At 38.0% G+C, this 14,116-nt stretch overlaps 2 protein-coding genes, 1 long non-coding RNA gene and 1 pseudogene across 3 annotated transcripts; 2 read left to right on the top strand and 2 right to left on the bottom strand.

Moving 5' to 3' along the window:
* Positions 1–14,116, top strand: part of LOC126795674 (uncharacterized) — a 157,843-nt pseudogene that overhangs the window by 46,580 nt on the left and 97,147 nt on the right.
* LOC126793789 (COBRA-like protein 6) lies at positions 186–2,730 on the bottom strand. The gene is made up of 5 exons (XM_050520413.1): positions 2,631–2,730; positions 2,458–2,540; positions 959–1,608; positions 581–867; positions 186–475 (listed from the first exon to the last, which is right to left on the bottom strand). The coding sequence occupies exons 1-5, from the start codon at positions 2,728–2,730 to the stop codon at positions 186–188; spliced, it is 1,410 nt and encodes a 469-aa protein (XP_050376370.1).
* Positions 3,735–6,761, bottom strand: LOC126793973 (ubiquitin-like domain-containing CTD phosphatase). Its single transcript, XM_050520610.1, has 6 exons — positions 6,452–6,761; positions 6,217–6,361; positions 6,012–6,126; positions 5,851–5,914; positions 4,622–4,787; positions 3,735–4,283 (listed from the first exon to the last, which is right to left on the bottom strand). The coding sequence occupies exons 1-6, from the start codon at positions 6,715–6,717 to the stop codon at positions 4,038–4,040; spliced, it is 1,002 nt and encodes a 333-aa protein (XP_050376567.1). The 5' UTR covers positions 6,718–6,761; the 3' UTR covers positions 3,735–4,037.
* Positions 11,011–11,702, top strand: LOC126793978 (uncharacterized). Its single transcript, XR_007672103.1, has 2 exons — positions 11,011–11,392; positions 11,493–11,702. It is a non-coding gene; the product is annotated as an uncharacterized LOC126793978 (long non-coding RNA).

Genomic DNA, 14,116 nt, shown 5'->3' with positions numbered 1-14,116 from the left:
GGTACATGAATTATGAAGTTGAGTCACAGAATGGAAGTCATCAAATAATTAGCTATATACTTATTGATGTTTACAAATGATCGCGAATAATCTATATGTGCTCTAAATTAAACTGAATGTGGCATTGAGCTAGGTGCACAACAGAAGTAGAACGGCAATCAAACTATTCCGGCCATCTATCGGGATCAGAAAAGAGCCGGTGCTGCGACTGCTAGAAGAAGGAAGGAGACTAATAGCAGGGACGCCGCTGCAATAGCATTAGCTCTATTCGGAAGTGTCGGATAGTCGTCTGGAGAAGGCATAACGCAATCATCCCCATTGAAGGAAATTCTTCTTGGGAAAGTCCATCCTTCTCTGAATGTAAAAATTCCTTCATCCTTGTGCAGCAACATTTCTGTTTGTGCGTTCCCTTGGTCTCCCGAGGTTAGTATCATATCGTTATAAAATTTGATGCCCCAAAACATGCCCGTATCATCTGATAACCAGTTTGTTGAGTTGCTTAGCATATATAATAGTGCAAATCAATTGAAGATCTAAAACAGAGCTAGGCTGATCGAGAAGTAGGAATCAGAGGACTTACTGATGTTTCCATAGGTAGTGAGGGGATGGTAATTGAAGCTGAAAAGCTGCCTTACGCTTCTTAAGTTTGGGTGCTGAACAACCAAGTTCCAATCAGAATAGTTTTTCACTAAATTCAGATTAGTGATTGTAATCTTCACCCTCCAATACTCCTTATAACTCTGCTTGACATGCCAATGGACTCTGATGGGGCACATATGCGGCGAACATGTTAACAAAGGAGGTGGTGCTGATGCGTGCTGCTCTGATGGAAGCTCCAACACAGAAGGAGGAGGTTTGTCACCAGACCTGCAGTGTAGTTTGCATATACCGCATGCTATGAGGTAATGATGTATTAAGCTAATCGAGCCAGTAAAAGGGACATACAAACTTTACTTACTCGATACATTTGGCTCCTCCTAGTCCTCGGCATCCACAACTGCAACGTGGGCAGCCGACGATGGTGGTGTTGTAGAAGGCAGACAAGGACACACAACACTTGGGTGCGGGAGAAGCCTGGAACTGAGAGTAGGTGCAGGTGATGTTCCATGTCTCAAGGGTTTGTTTCCAGCGGCGTCCTTGTCCTCTCTCATCAGTGTACCTCGTTGGGGGCACTAGAAACGCGTCTCCACAGGTGTAACCAGGAATTCCAAGATTGAAATCTGTAGGCATTGTAAGGTTAAGCTTATCGAAGGGACTTTTCGACCATGGGTGGTTAGAAGGAAAGTTTCCAATGCTCATCCCAAAGGAGGAGAGATACTTGGAAGGGTCCTGGTTCATGGATGACAAAACACCTCCCTTGCAGCAGTTCTTGTATTGCATGTTGTATGGAGTTCCAGGAAGCAGATCAATAATGACGGGCTGCCTCAAGCAGCAATGAGGAAGATCTCCGCCACCGGAAGCCTTGAACGCCGAGCAATCTCCTTGCTCATTTGCCTCGGCACCACGCATGTCCCAGATCACTTCCGATTTGTTCCACCTCCATTGCAGTTTCCATCCTGGCAATTCTACATGCCTGTACTGTTGCAGGTTGTATATCGATACTTTTATCTGCATGCATGCATGCACATCCATCAGAAGAACAATATATATCAGCGTATATAGCTATCTTAGCTGCTTGACTATAAATTACGATATATATATATATATATATATAATGAGAATGATCAATATCCTAGCAGAATCAGTTTCCTGAGTATAAATTTCACTTTTCTTTTTTGACGAGGTTGTGGGGAATTTTTCTGTTTCAATGGCTCGTAACAATTCTCATATCTTCGAAAGATAAGTGACAAGAAATGTTGTGTCCTTCCTTCTTTTCTGGCACAAAGAATCCAAATCTATCAAATACAAAGATGAATGTACATAGGCTCATCAAAGCTAAAATATAAAGAAAGGGACCTGATATATTGATAAACCCCAATATCACTTGAAGAAATGGAAAATGTGTCCCAAATATCATATTTAAAAGGGAACTCAATCAACTATCTAATAAAAATGCGAATTAGTATATGGAAAGGTATCAGCAGACGGATCGATCATGTCATAATTCACAAGAGTGGTCCAATTTTTTTCATTCGAAATTTTGTACAATTGAATAACTTCAAGAATTGCTATGAAAACCTTTGTCTAAAAAAAAAGAAAAGGAAGAAGCTTTTTAGCCAGGTTAGGTTAACTTTACGATTGGTATATATATGGATTCCGTAACATAGTTATAGGACCAACCCAAGACTGCACTAGTAACTAAGGATTCAGTATCAGTTCGTACGTTTGCCATGAATAAAATTGAAGAAAGTATGAATCGTCAAATGAAACAAAGGAGAATTGAATGACATTTTGATGAAAATGAATGAGAGGATCGAATGAAAACGTAGGGAGGTAGCTGAAAATATATAAACTCACGTCATACGTATCTGTGCTGCTCTCCGCCAGAAAATCCCAAGTGATGGTTACATTGCCATAAGGATCTAATGGGTCGTATCCATCTGCAGCACCATGCCATCATCATATATATCGTCGTCGATCTTCATTATTTTCAATCAAAATAAAATAAAATAGAAAAAAATTCAACTTACAAGATAAGGAAATGGAAGAGAAGAAGATGATCGACACCAAAGACAAGGTGAAGGTAAAAATGTTGCACACCCCGCCGCCGTCACCACCACCACCAACCATTCTGATCGAGTTGCCTCCTTGTATTGTGTACGTTCTTAGAGATCAATGATCATTGAAAGGTATACTGAACGTCGTAGATATGATTTGGGTTTTGATTTTTATTCTGAAAGCTAGAGATTACTAGTGTGGTGGTGTGTACGTATGTACTGCTGCTCGCTCATCTCTCTCTCTATATATACCAGTGTAAATGCAGTATATGTATGTATATAAGATCCCAGATTTATGCGTTATCATTAATTTTAAAATTAATGATGACAATAAATCCTCTGATATATATAACTGGACTCCAGCTCTACCACAAGGTCCACAACCCAAATCAATGCAGATTCGTGAAAATAACATCTTCTTTCCTTCCTTTTTTTCTCTTGTTCTTTCCACTTCTTTTTTTCTTTAAAAAAAAACGAAAGTCGGAATCCGATGTGAGTTATTCAATTTTGGTGCAGATATATATTTGTAGGTGTTCTCCAAAATGGGAATACTGCTCTGCTGAATGCCATGGATGGTTTGGTACGTAGTATTATTAATACTAGGCTTAGTAATTAGGCGGGTAGAGCCATTGGAATTTCTCTCATTTAAACAGGAGTAGGTGAGTCTGTGCACATCTCATTTCCTTAATTGAATTTTACGTGTTAAAGGTTTCCTTTCCGCAACAGGCTTAGTTCAATTTGAGTAAAAAGTAAAAACCTTAGCTAGCTTCATATAGCTAGTTCAACAAAATTCACCAAGTTTGTAATTTCTCCCAGCGCCTTTGTTGAGAGGTACAAGCTTGAAAAACCTATCGAAATTCATGTGAATTTTGGGTGTATGTATGTGACTGCTTATATGTAGTTTAAGCAGTTTGAACTTTTAAATGTAAAACACACATAACCCTTGTAAAAATATAAGATAATTTATACAAAGATTTTTCGGTATACAAGTCTTGAAAGAAATGACTAGAGAAATCAAAGTAGGCAATCCAAAGGCCTCAAGTTGCGATCATCCGTAAGATAAAGAAAATATCGATGTCCCTGAAATGTAAGAGATATTAAGATGTGCCCCAACAGTAAATTGATCATGACACAATATAAGATTCTCCAACAAAAACTGTCAGAAGGATGACATTATAACATATTTTTTCACTCATTCTAAACTTCATACACTGTCAATCTTAACGGACGAGTTACATTGACCGAGGAAAATAAGGTTTACACACTTATTGGAGAGACATGTAGAATCAGAGATGAGTCGAAACTATATCTAGGACATGACAAACCTAAGATACCTCAAAAGGTCAATATATGCAACAAACTAGTCCAGAGCTTCAAATGTCATTCATCTCGACGTCTTTTGACATTGTCCTCAGTAAATGACTGCCACAGATTATGATCAAGGGCACTCAAATCATCAAGTTCCGCAATGGCAAGCAAATACGATGTGAGTTTGATAAGTTCATCATCAGTGTCTCGGCTAGAATGGGCCTTCCTGAACGGCTTAATGATCAAACCATTTTGCGGGTTCATCACAAAATTTCTTCGTAGATCATCAAACATTATAGTGTTTTTTGAACTGTAGAACTGAAAGTAAGATGAAACGGCGAAAAATCACCACAATGATGATTGGAAATAAAAAGGAAAATGCAACACTCTTATACTGTTCATAGTTCTTGGAACAACAGAACCATACCACAGATGGATGTTGTGACAGAACCATACCACAGATGCATAGTTCGCAACACTCTTTTTTTTTTTTTAATCCTTAGAACTTTTATTGGCAAACTGTAAAAAATGATTGTACTGTGGCTTAAGTTACAAAGGAAGGAAACATAATTATCAACACCGATTTATTATTATTTTGAGGGCGAGAAAGAGACAGAAAGTGGAGATCAACAATAACATCTTACAATCTTACATACCTCGGGGAAGTGAGCCCAGATTAAGCCTAGTGGCTTGCAATCAAAGATTCCACGCGAATCTGACTGAACGGTAATCATTGCTAAATGGTCTAGTAGAGCAGTGATTTTGTAGTTGGGACTGTTGAGTACCCCAAGCTGTCCCATCTTCAATTCAACCCGTTTCATGCTGTGGAAAAATAATATATACAAACTGAAGCTACAATTGTGCACATCAAATAATCAAAAAATAATTTATATTGTTTCACATGTACCTGAGCACCTCATAAAGTTGAGGGAAATAAATGGTCTATCAATTATTTAATTTACGAAACCGATAGCCATACCCTAACATTAAGTTTAAAACACGCAAACAAAGTTGTAAAAAATAATTTATATTGTATCACGTGTACCTGAGAACCTCATAAGTTGAGGAAAAAATTGGTCTATCAATTATTTAATTTACAAAACCAATAGCCCCTCAAATTAAGTTTAGTACACGCAAACAATATGTTGCATGAATTCAAGCATTGAATATGTGGTCCTCTAAACATTTTGGCAACATAACATGCCAAGACTACGATTGACATTTATCCACTTTGTGGCTATTGCTATCAGTCATCAAGCTTTTGGTTTGATGTATTTTCTGTTCAATTGTTTTCGCTAGCAATAAGCTTACAGTACTTCACAAGTGATTGTCTGCCTTCATATGCCTCTCTATCGCCACACTGTCTGAGTATAGTCACACAACTATTGAACTACATAATAGTATAGCTTTGATATCATTGTTACTTCTTCCTCATGTTCCTACTTCTCGTCGTACTAATTTGATGTTATATGCCAAGTATCTAGCTGTAACATTATTCCATTATGCAGTCTTTCTATTACTCATTGATGCAAGATGGAGAGATAGAAAAAAAGGAGGTCAACAATTCATTTCTAAGAAGAATTTTGGGACGGATCAAACTGAAAAAGAACAGAGTGGAATGAAAAATTCAATAGGAAAAACTTTTGAAATGAACCAGTTTGATAGAGTTGACTATACTTTATTTTGTTACCAGTCGATAGAGCTCAGCCATACACAAAATTATATATACCGTTATATGAAAGAAAGAAAAAAAGGATTATTGATTACAGCCAATTGAAAAATGTGAGGATGCATCATGCATGTATGATACTGAATCAAGCTTGGAAAATAAATAAGGGGTAGAAGAGGGTAAGGGCAAGATTAAGATTAAAAGGTAAGAGCTGACCTGGTTGCAGACCATATCATTATATCATATTGGGTATAAGCCGCTGTCAGAAACTCATGAAGATCTACAGAAGACGCAATGTTAGGAATGTTAAGGTACACAGAGACACAAAAGAGTTGAGAATGTAGAAAACGTTGTAAAAATTGAGAAGAAACACCAACAAGGCCGCATGAGTTGAACCGGGTTCTCAGCTGTGGACCGATGATCAAAGAGAGTGTAATCAATATCCAGCACTAGCAGCTTCTTTCCTTGCCGGCACGGATTCTTGAGCTCAATCTACAATGCCAATCACAAATGATTCTCATTTTTTATTTTCTTTTGCTTATAATGATTCTCAAGAGTAAGAAAGAAAGAAAAAAAGGGGACCTTGTACTGATCAATACGCCTCCTCAATTTCTGGTTATTGAGATGATTATGTTTGATATCAACAGCCTCGTCTTGGCCGAGCTCAAAGTCGTCGACAACGTCAGGCGAGTCGACCGGATCCACGATGATGTCATCCTCAATAGTACTGTGTGTTCATGTTTACTGTTGGGTGAGAATCAAATTCGAACAGCATAAAAACCCAAAAAGAGAGAAGAGGGGGGGGGGGAATACTGACCCGATCATGGTCAATTTGACAGAGGGCTTGAAAGGAAGAGAGGAGAGAAGAACGGCGTCGTCGGCGAGTCTAGAAGGGAGGAGTTTGGGGTAGAGAAGCTTTTGGCGTTTGGGCAAGACGGTGGTGAGTTGGCAGATACGGCGCTTGAGCTCGCCCATAGTGTCGTCGCCGCATACTCGAACCGTGTACTCCTTGCCGCTCCACTTGACACTCAAAGTGAGTTCCTCCTCTTCTCCCATCTTTGAGCTTGAACCTGCTCCTGCCATTGCGACCTAGCTCCTATAATAACAAACTGCACTACCGCATTCAGCAACTCCCCTTCTTAGCGCTTCCCCCCCCCCCCCCCCCCCCCCCCCCCCCCTTTGTTTAGGCCCATCCGCCTCCAAATAAGTGTGAGAATCCCTCGTAACTAGATTCGAATCTCGCTGAATTTAATTGGAGTTTAAACCCTAATTTATTCTTAGTGGTCAAAGGGGAGTCAGTTGTTTGACATTAACCATCGGCACATATTAGTCCACTTTTAAGTATACATACGTTGATTTTATAAACGAAAATAGACACATTCAATTTTGTTTTTAATTTCTCCCTCTCTCTCTCTCTCTCTATGAAAGTGGAACGACAACGCAGCTCTCTACCTTAGAAGCGGTCGACGTCGGAGGGGCACGGGGATAGTCAGAGTTGCGGAGATAGGTTGACGTCGGAGGCGCCGCATTGATGTTGTATTCTAATGAAGTAAAAACTGGTCTTGACTTGGCAGAGCATTTTTCCAGACAAGATGTTGAAATACATTAGAAATTATGTTGTCATAGAAGGAATTAAAAAAAAGAGCCACAATTACCATCACATTCCTTAAGAGAAAAGTCTATGAAGAACAATGTTAGGGTCGATATGAGCGACAAATGTGACCTCTAGTGTGACTACTGGTGTGATTAGCGATGTGACTACGTACTAATATGATTTGCAGTGCGACTAGTGTGACAATGTCGGTGTCAATATTTAGATCATATTAAATATTTTGAGAAGAACAAGTCACAAAAGCGCAGACCAAGGTTGGTTATTTACGGTCATTCTTTTCTTCTCCCTTTTTTTTGACACTTTCTACTCGGCACAACATAATCATAGAAGTAGTCACAAGTGTGGTAACAATAGCTGTCACAACAATAATCACTTTTCTTCACGCAAAAAACCCTAGGAGCAACAACATCAGGATCAATATTGTTACTAGTTGTGTGTCCGGCAGTGTGACGGGATGTGACTAGCACTGTGCCTGCTAGCATTACTGTAGGTGTGACAACATTGTAGGGCTGGGCACAAAAAGGTGAAATCCTGATCTCGTCCCGAAATTTGTAGGGATGGGATGAGACCGATATCTAAAAACATCGGTCCCATCCCATTTCATTACAGTGGGATGAGACGTGGGACGAATAATTTTTGTCCCGCTTAGTCCCATTCCGTAATTAAATAACTTTTAATCTTGACCGTCCAATATCTCATCATCATCGTTGATTTACAATTCTCACCGTTGATGTTTAGAGTTGAAAACTGGAATTGTTTATATTTTTTGTGTAATTGATGTTAGAATTTTGACAATTTGTGACTGTGTAATGATTATGTTACGACCCGAATCTTTTACCTTTTCCTGTGTCGAGGGTCGTATTAAGTGTAGCGACTTTAAAAGTTGACTTTTCGATGCGTAAGTGTTTCAGAAAAACTTCCTTCATGAAAGTTGTTGAGCTCGTTGATACGAGTTCGTAGACATATGACATACCCAAATCGGAGATTGTATGTGAAAGTTATGAATCAAAAAGGATATTTGGGCATTTTTAGCAAATAGCATAAATAAGGGGTTTAAGAGAGAATAGAGGAGAAAAATCAGAAAATTTAGAGTCGGGTACTGTTTACCTAAAAACCTAGTTTTTCTTCTTCGGCACCGATCTTCGCCGTCTGGCCACCTATCTGGCCGCCACCTATCCCATTCGATGCGCCACTTCATTCCCTTTCGATTGAACCACGATCCACACGCCGGCGACGACCACACACGGCGTTGCAACGCCTAGAGCCACTGTCGTCGATGACACTATCTCTAGCGACTCTGAAGCTTGGGACTACTTCATTTCCACCAAATCCTTCCCTCTGGGCACAATTCCAAGTTTCTTGAAGGACGAATCGACCTATAAATTTTGGATCCACAATTCACCCCACTGTCGGCGTCTCGACTGTTTTCCGGCAACCTCCCGACCGAATTGGGTCTCGCTGCAGGTATGAAACTTGTTTATCTTGATGTGATCTATAACTTTCCTGTTGAAGTCGAGTGGTTGTTGAGTGGTCGGAGGACGTGGTGTATGGGGCTGCGTGGCAGCGCGTCCGACGGTGTTTGGAGTAATGGTTTATTCCTTTACGTTGTGTTTGTCAATACGAGCATTTGCGTATATGAAATTGTATAGGTTGAGGTTGCTTGTTGGTATGCGCTTGTTATTGTAAGTGCGTCTGTAACACCCTATACCCTTGAAATATATATTCCATGACTAAAGGACATTGTACGTTCGTATTTTAAATTATCGCATCCAAGGAATAAAATATTGGCGAGGACGGAAATATCGAGAATCCGAAAATTGGAATTTTCGATAGAAATTTGGGGAAATTTAGATTAAAAATAATTATTATGGAAATTTATATAAAAACATAGAATTTTGAATGAAACTTTGAGAAATTTTTATTTGATCAATTATCTACTATATTTCATAAGAAATTATTATATAACTATTAGTTTATAGTGAGTTATAGTAATATAGTAATTTGAGGTGAAATAATCGTCGAGCATTATTAAAAATTTACTTTATATATATATACCCAGAGGGAGGATATGTCATCACGCCTTATTTACATATGATACATTAAACATGAAATTACATGAGTGATTTAGAACCACATAAAGGATCTATGAGGTACACAATTTTAACTATCTTCATCTTGTCTTTGAGTAAAATCTTGAGTATATTGTGAAGAATAGTCATTAAATTATATCTCCCCTTTCTAATTTTGAATATACTGACTTATATGCCAACCATATGGGTTGTGAGTGATTAACTATGGGTTGTGGTACTGGTAGTTCCCGTTTGGATCAAGCATTTCTCGACTTTGACTATAACCATAGCTTTGTAAAGATTGTGCATCAGATTATGTCCATATATTTTCACTTGATTGTATCTCATTAGAGAATAAATATGGTGGATAAGGCATGTTGAATTTCCCCCATAAGGGTATTATTGCTTCTTCCTAGACCAAAGGGGTTCGATTCCCCTCAACAACCACTTCGGTTTTATTACAATTTTAGGTGAATGTTGAGACATGAAATGTAATATATAATAAAAAGAGTCATATAATAATAAGTTGGTGTAGTAGAGTTGACTATAACTTTGTGCTTGTAAAATGATGGATCAAAGGTTCGATTCTTCTAATTAGTGATTTTTTTTATTTTTTTGAAGTTGGCCTGACACGCGGCGATATTATGAAAATATGGAGAAATTTCGAAAGTTTCCGGATATATCGGGAAATTTCGAACATTTTCATCGAAAAATGCTTGGTATGCTAAGTAGCACGGACACGTGCTCATGCCACCGTATTGTGTGTCCGACACGGACACAGACACGCTTGGACACGCGGACTGACTTTGGACACAGCCCGGACACGCGAGTATCTAAATCGGACACGCGAACACGCACTAACTCATAATAAAAGTGAAAGTGTTTATGGTGAGAATCGAACCTTAGTCATCCAAGACACTCAACAACTCCTCAACCATTCCAACATTTATTATATTTATTCACACTTTAATATATATATATATATATATAAGGAGATAAACTCATGATAAAAATAAGAATGCTTGTGGTGGGATTCGAACCTTGGTTATCCAAAGTACTTATTAAGTCCTTAGCCATTCTAACAAGTTATGTTTTCATCATTTTAATGCACACTTTGACATATATATACATCTAAAATTCTAAAGACTTTCAAATTTATAAAATAATTTTTTTAATAAATAAATAAATATATATATATATATTAAAATAATATTTAATTAACGTATCCACCACATGTCCGTGTCCAAAAAAATTTATATATGTCGTGTCTACGTATCGAATCGTATCCGTGTCCGTGCTACTTAGTTGATATATAACATATATATGCATATGCCGAAAAATTGAAACTTGCAGAAATATCGAGAAAATTATGAATATTTTAGTCTTTGGTCGCATCACTAAAGTAACATCTTACTTTGACTTCTCACTTTATTATCAACGAAGATTGACTTTTTATTCATCGACGTTCCAAAAACTTTCCTTCATTAAAGATATAGAGGACTATGAATTGAGTTCGTAGACACATAACACACCTAGAGTACCGTAAGTGAAACTTATGATCTATTGAAATTTAAGCGTTCGAAATTGGATTACGTTTGTCGTACAGATACGATTGTAATTTCACATTAGGATTAGTAATCCTTTTAATTTCTTCGCTCTCCTATTCCAGCCGCCCACTTCTCTTCTTTTCTTTTTCTTCCTCTTCCCCGAGTTTCTTCTTCCTCTTCCCTCTGCTCGGCGCCGAGAGCCTCAGCTCCGGCCACCAACTTAGCTCGCCATCACCACCATCATATTCTCCGTCCAAAACCATGCCAACTCAACCCAGAATTTTGAGGTACACCCCCACCTCTCATCTCTGCCTTCATCAGCTGATCTGTCAATTCCTCCTCTTCCGGTGATTTCTTCTCTTGCCATCACCGTCGCACAACCCCATAGACGAAAGAGTTAGAACCCATAAATTTGGGTATCGATGAAGCTCTGTGGACAGCAGTCCCGACGGCTGGGGTTTCCGGATTCGACTTCGATAACAAGGAGAAGCTACTAAGTGTGATTCTGACTTCAGAGGCGGGAATTTAAGGTAAAGACTTAACCTTTTTGTGTTGTTGATTTAGTGATTTGCAGTTTGGTTGCAAATCACGTTATTGGACTACTAAGTTGATATTTTTGTTATTGGGTAGGTAAGCTGGACTTCAGTTTTAAGGATAGAGTTCGGTGATTTCGAAGATTTGGATTTAGTTTGGTTAGTAAGTTTTGGTATGTTGCTGCTTTGAACTATAAGGCTGCTATGATTTCCGTTGGAATGGAATTCTTGTAATTATTAGAGAATCTGTACAATCCATATATGTTGAATGATGGAAATTGGTGACAATTTGCTTTTATGTTGTGAATTGGTTTCGGTTCTTTAACTGAACTGTGAAAAAGGGAGTTCTTGGTAATGGTTCACGTTCTGTTGCTTGAAATTGGATCGTAGAAGTGGAATCAAGTTATTGTTATTTGAGTTTCGAAGCTCAATATGACAACCTGTAGAAATGTGTATGGATAATTTAGTAGTGAACTATAAGTGTAATTGTGGAGGAGTGAACGGAGTTATCTAATCAGAGTTGTATTACAGTGGCTTCAGTTTTGGTTCGTTGGTCTCAAGACATGACCATGTGATCAGTTGGTACATGAGTGCTGAAGTGGTTAATTGAGTAGTGATCAGTTATTAATCATTATTCAATGAAATGTTAAGGATAAGTGTACAAATTGGTGTGAGCCATGGGTGTCACAGTAAATTCCTACCAACTATGTGGTAGAAAGGTGAAGTAATTGAGCTATGTAGAATTATGGAAATCAATGGGACTAGCTGTTGTTCTATCTGGGAAGAAGCGAGTATAATTGGGTGCCCTTAGTAATTTGGGCTTACCTTACATATTTACGGAAATGATTAGAAAGGCATTTTAGCCTTAAATGGTGACATGGTTAGTCTTGTTTTATTGATTGAACAATTTATTAATCGTTGCGATTGAGTATGATAATGTGGTCAAGTCATTAATGATTGTTATGTCGTACTAGGAACTCTAGCTACCGAGATTCGGAAGGTTTGTCACTCTTGGAATGCGCGAGGCATATTTTGGGCATTGCCAGGCTTAGGCCTTAAACAATGAGTTGAACTTTTGTTTTTAAAAGAAGTGCATGCAATTACTTTTTGGCTTTGTATTTCTTGATTAAATCATTTTATTTTCGTAAGGATTTATTATGCTTAAAGTAAAGTTACGTATATCTCAAAAAGCAAATAAGGTTCCCAGTGCTTTAATGAGTTGCTTATTATTCAATCAATCATGCCTTTTAAGTTTTATTGGGCTTTCTCATAAGGTAATTTATTAGATATAAATGCTATAAGAGTTTTACGTTACGGAATACAAGATAGTTATAATTAAAGGAGAGAATATATTTTGTTTTAATATTATGTGGGTTATTTACTTCTTCTCCACCAAGCTCTAAGAACTCGGCATTTCATTGGAATGAACGAGGCATATGCAAGCTCTATTTACTCGGCTATTCCATTGGAATCAACGAGGAATATGCAATATATATATTCAGAGGAAAGAAAAGAGACATGTTATAATTACCTTACGAGTACCAAACCCTAGTAGTACATCAATACAGTGATCTAGATTCTTCGGTTACGTGCACGTATACCACCTCGCTCTTCTTGTCTATCAGTAGACGCACAAGTGTATGGCCAATTACCCCCACTCTGTTTGATGCTCACAGGTGTACGACCAGTTATCACCCCTGCTTTGCTTATGTTGAGTACGAACTCAACACAAGTGCACGATCAGTAGTCCTCCACGCTTTGCCCTAGATGTTTATTTAAACATTTTAAGTGTGTCCCATAAAATTTGTTATTTTTGGGATCTTTTGTCAGCAAATAGTGCTTATTTAGAGTAATAAATTTCAACTCAAATAAATGAGTACGTAGACCTTGAGATTATCGTTTATAGACATGAGTTTAAGAAAACTCAAACATTCATATAACACTCGCGATGGCGACGCATCCACAAGAAACGAGGGTTGTATAGATTTCGAATAATCGAAACAATTCAAGTATGTAACCAGAATTAGAAGGGTTGTGATGTATATGGTCATAAAATAATCGATGCATATCGGCGATTCTAATGATCGCACCCAAAATAGCGGTTTACTCAGACGACCACACGAAATCGATTTATTCTCTTAAAATAATAACGTGACTCCCCCATTACCGTCACACGAAAAAACGTCGACCAAGAGGGGAATCATATCCCTCTTTGGTCTCATCGGCGTTATAAGAAAAGCCGGAAAGGAGACATGAAGAAGACTAATAGCGCCCAATAATTTATATATATATATATATATATATGTTTAAAAGCAGCAACCTTAAGAAACGTTTACTTGTTGGTCTGCCAAATAGACCGCATATAATTAAAGTTCTTTGCAAATCGATCTTCATAACAAAGCTACTTGATGAATTCCATTTTCCTTGTCGATCTTCGTATTGATGGCATAATAATCGCTTGAGTAACGTCCATCTCTGGCAAGCATGGTATCACAATGGTACAACGATTGATCATTTTTCCTATTACGAGCATGTGAAAACGTAGTTATGAACTATACGTGCAAATAAAAGATTAAATAAACAAATAGGAAAAGAAATAAGTTTTAAAGAAAGGTTGCTGGGCTCGATAAGCCTTAGGCCAAAAGATCTGGCTGGGCTGATATCTCCGGGTCGGACTCAAGGGAAACAAGTCGATTTATGCAGAACCAAGTCGTCAGTTCT

Source organism: Argentina anserina, chromosome 5 (genome assembly GCF_933775445.1).
Source record: "Argentina anserina chromosome 5, drPotAnse1.1, whole genome shotgun sequence".
NCBI lineage: Eukaryota > Viridiplantae > Streptophyta > Magnoliopsida > Rosales > Rosaceae > Argentina > Argentina anserina.
This window is presented reverse-complemented; position numbering and strand designations above follow the sequence as displayed.